The 4,085-nt window shown below is 40.2% G+C and overlaps 1 protein-coding gene across 1 annotated transcript; it reads right to left on the bottom strand.

The window, feature by feature from the left end:
- Window positions 1-20: 20 nt before the first annotated feature.
- Window positions 21-3,683, bottom strand: LOC109828552 (protein LYK5-like). The gene is made up of 3 exons (XM_020395520.1): window positions 2,667-3,683; window positions 1,009-1,166; window positions 21-531 (listed from the first exon to the last, which is right to left on the bottom strand). The coding sequence occupies exons 1-3, from the start codon at window positions 3,565-3,567 to the stop codon at window positions 262-264; spliced, it is 1,329 nt and encodes a 442-aa protein (XP_020251109.1). The 5' UTR covers window positions 3,568-3,683; the 3' UTR covers window positions 21-261.
- Window positions 3,684-4,085: the final 402 nt, after the last annotated feature.

Consider the following 4,085-nt stretch of genomic DNA (forward strand, 5'->3'; position numbering starts at 1 on the left):
ATGGTGGGACATAACCCCGGACGGTTCCATTAATAAGAGCTTAACAAAACAACCCAAAAATAGCAAAGCCTCGAACAAAATAAGCCGAAGCTAAGCAAGGCGAAACACAAACATCCAGACCATAAACAGGAGAGGAAAAAAAGTAAACTCGCACAGAAATGCTCTCTGCTCCCCACTGTCATGCTTTTCGATGATGTCAACTCACGCATGTTGTTTTCTTGTAAATTAATTAATGAACATAGGGAATTAAGATATATAGTATCACAAGTTTTCCATGAAGAAAAATGTTATCAGAGTATTATAGGAGGAGGCAAATATACCGAACAGGAAAGTATCCAAGCTACTGTTGGGCATGAACTCATATATTAACATCCTCTCCTCTCCTTGAATGCAGCCACCAAGAAGGCGAACAAGATTTCTATGCTGAAGTTTTGCAATAAGCACAATCTCATTCTTGAACTCATCGACACCTTGTTGTGAAGCCCTAGAAAGTCTTTTTACAGCAATCTCTTCATCCTCTCCAAGCTTACCCTGTCAATTATGCAACATTCATCATGAGCGAGTTTCTATTTCTACAAACCTCATTCCCTCATTGCGACCAACTTTCATGTGCAGCTGGACAAGAGAAGTCATTATTAAAGACAGATTTGATCATCCATTTTTTCCAGAAGTAGTGAACGTCGTACATATTTAAGCAGCAAATCTAGTTATTATATGCCATCACTGACCAAGAAATATAGTGTCCCTTCCTGAAAAATAACCACAAGTGTGTTTAGCCCATCAAAATGCACCCACTGTGCTTCTTGATGTGTCATTGCCCCGAATTTATTATGTAGTTTGGCCTTGCTCTGTGTTTCTTAACCTGCAAACTAAAAGTTTGTGACAATTTTTATTGTACATTATTTACCGCCACAGGTTACAGCCCTTTTAAAACGTTAGCTCTGTATGATGATCAAAGTTTTCGATTGCTACTTCATTTTACCGAATAACTTTGAGGAAGAAAACCACCTTGTAAACAGGACCGAATCCACCCTCTCCAAGTTTGTTTCCTTGCGAAAAATTGTCAGTTGCGACTGCTATTGTATCAAAATCAAATAAAGGCAGATCTATGTCATTTTCCATGTCTCCATTGTTTGATTGGTTTTTGAAGAAGAAGCGCCGGACACCTGATCAAGAGGACGAGGGGGTAAAAAAAAAAAGAATATAAAAAACCACGATAGAAAACTAAGGAAAAGAATGGACATGTACAATGGTTAATATTTTGTAAGGAAAAGAATGGACATGTATAGTTTCATATTGGAACTACCTAGCAATGGATTCTATCCTCTTGAAACTAGTGATTCAAGAAAAAAGAAAAAAAAAAAGGGATTCTCCAAGCAGCTTCCTGCCCAGTTTCCACAATCATGAATGGTTGTTTCGTACTCATATCATGTATAAAAGACAGCAAATTTGACTTGAAATTTCCAAGTTATTCTAGCTGCACATGTTTTTGACCTTGACCATTCGTTTATACTCGTGTGGATTTAAAATACTAAAGTAGCTTCCTATACTAATAAAGTGTCGATCTCAACATTGATGTTCCCACTGCACCAAAACCCTAAACGTGTGGTGAGGACTTAGAGTTATAATTTTAACCTAACACGCCCTCACAAATTGAGGCGCCTCTTCTTATACGCTGAAATCTGCTTTAAATGTGTTGCGGGTGGGAATGGAACCTGGGCTGCTCTCGTACCATGTCAAATGATCTTGTGCAACTGAGCCAGAACTTCAAAGTGTATAATGCACTTAAAGATAGCTAGATACTTAAATGAAAGTAGGTAAATTAAATACTTAAACCAAAACTAAATGTCCATAGAATAAAAACAAATCATCTAGTCTTCCACATCATCCTCATGATGAACATTAGCAGCAAACTCCTTTTCAAAGGGAGCAACAGAGGAGAGGATCGAAAGGTATTATTATTATTATTTATTTATTCGATAATTTAGGGTAAAAACCACGGGCAATGATAGAAGAATCTACTATGAGGAAAAACTTTAGAGTTATAATCTCTCTTTACAAGGAGAAACTCTCTCTATTTTTCTCTCTCACTCTTCTACATGTGGAGTTGTTTCTGGGATGAATTTTTCCTGAAGAGTTTTCGGTCTATTTGTAGCGGTTGGAAAAATATTATTCCTAATTTTATAATATTTTTTTACCGTGTCAATCTTTTGGTGCTCACTTTTGGTTCATTTATTTTTGTGGCCCGCCACCTTTTTGTTTGTCCACAATTGCTGCTGTCAGCAATTGCGGCCGACAAGGAGAGGATCGGAAGGTATTATTATTATTATTATTATTTATTTATTCAAGAGGTGGAGTTTTGGTGGAGAGATGAATTGATTGAGAAGAAAGAGAAAAACGCAGGGTAGGCTAATCAAACCATGACCCACTTAAGCAGTTGACTGGTTTTTTGAGCTCTTAACGCCAATTCTACGCGGATTTGATCCGCTTCCGCTTAATCGGCCGATTAACTGGTTGCGTTATGCTTGTTTAAGTTAAGAACATTGAATTTTATACTCTTAACTATGAACATGTTTACGTATATTTAAAGGAAAAAAAAAGTGTATAATGCAGTCAAGAAATAGCTAGCGGAGGAAAGAAAAATGCATGCCAAGCTCCTTCCTTACCTTGCTTAAATATTGGGTTTTCGCCGTTGCGAAAACAACAGAAGTACAAAGAAAGAATGCTAGTAGAGACTAGGAAAACAGCTCCAGATGCAACGCCGACGTATATCCATTTTTTGCGAGAACCCCTGGAGACTGGAGGCTCCGGTGAAAGTGGAGGAGGCTGGAGGCTCTGTACTTGGACCTTAGTAGGCTCAGCGTCAATGGGTATCAAAAGCGTCGTAAATGGATAAATAACATCACCACTGGACAACCCGTTAGCATCCAGAACAGACTGGTAGCTGGAATTAAACTTTCGAGCAATGCTGCGGACACCATCCCCCCAGGTAACAAAATAAGTCAGCAGATACTTGACGCCAAACTCAGTTATCTGATCCGTAGTCGGGCAAGCGCACCTCAAGGGGACGTTGATCTTCATCCCATGAACCAACTCTAGAGGATTGTACGGGTTCTGAGCCATGATTGCTTGACAAGTGGACAGCCCTTGGTATGTACCGTTCGCGATGGAAAAATAAGTCTCACCGGTGGTTTGGATAGTGTAGGTAGCGTTGTGTTGGGAGTAGTTGCCAGTACAAGAGCAAGTTGTGGGGATGATCACTAACTCGTCGATAGGGATTAACGAAGAGTTTTCAGGGATGTTGTTCAGGATTGAGGATGGATTGACGTTGAGGAGGGAGGATATCTGAGACGGTGTTTGATATTTAGTTTGGGAACGGAAGGTGAGGTAGGTATCACAACCGCGCTGAGCTCCATCGCAGGCGTAGCCTTGCGTGGTGGAGCCATTGATCGTTGAGGCGCAGTTGTACTGTGGATTGTTTACTTCATAAGAAGGCTGGATTTGGGCGTGGGATGAGATTAGTAGTCGGAGGAGAAAGGAGATCAGGAAGAGGAAGAGAGGCTTCATGTCCCTGCAAACTCCTCCTCTTGTGCGTTTTATTTGCTTCTCAATTTTAATTTGCAAGTTATATTAAAGACACGAGCAACAAATATGATGAGGTGTTTGTTGGGGAGGTAAAGTTTGAAACGGGAAGTGATTGAAAAAATATCCCTGTAAAAATGTGCTTTCGGATCTCAAGTCAAGTCGTTGGTTCCAAGCCTTGAGCTGTCTCGATTGTAAATGCATGGACTTTTTTCTTAGATATCACCTTAAAAATGGAGGGGTTTTAAAGAAACCGCCTTCTATTTTCAATTTATATGTAAAATAATGATCGTCACTGTTGGACAACGGAGAAGAGTGGGGACCACCCACGTGCGAAACCAAAGTGGCCGAACACGGTTTCGTTTTCGTTGTTTGCGTGCGTGACGGCCCACCCGAAATGAAAAGTTGAGCTTTATAAATAAGCCGACGTTTTCCCCTAGGGTTTGGTAGCAAGGAGGCTTTTGTGCGGCTTTGTGCAAAGGAGCAGAGGCAGGGTACAAGAA

The sequence above is a fragment of the Asparagus officinalis genome, unplaced genomic scaffold (assembly GCF_001876935.1).
Source record: "Asparagus officinalis unplaced genomic scaffold, Aspof.V1 AsparagusV1_Un2327, whole genome shotgun sequence".
In the NCBI taxonomy this organism is placed as follows: domain Eukaryota; kingdom Viridiplantae; phylum Streptophyta; class Magnoliopsida; order Asparagales; family Asparagaceae; genus Asparagus; species Asparagus officinalis.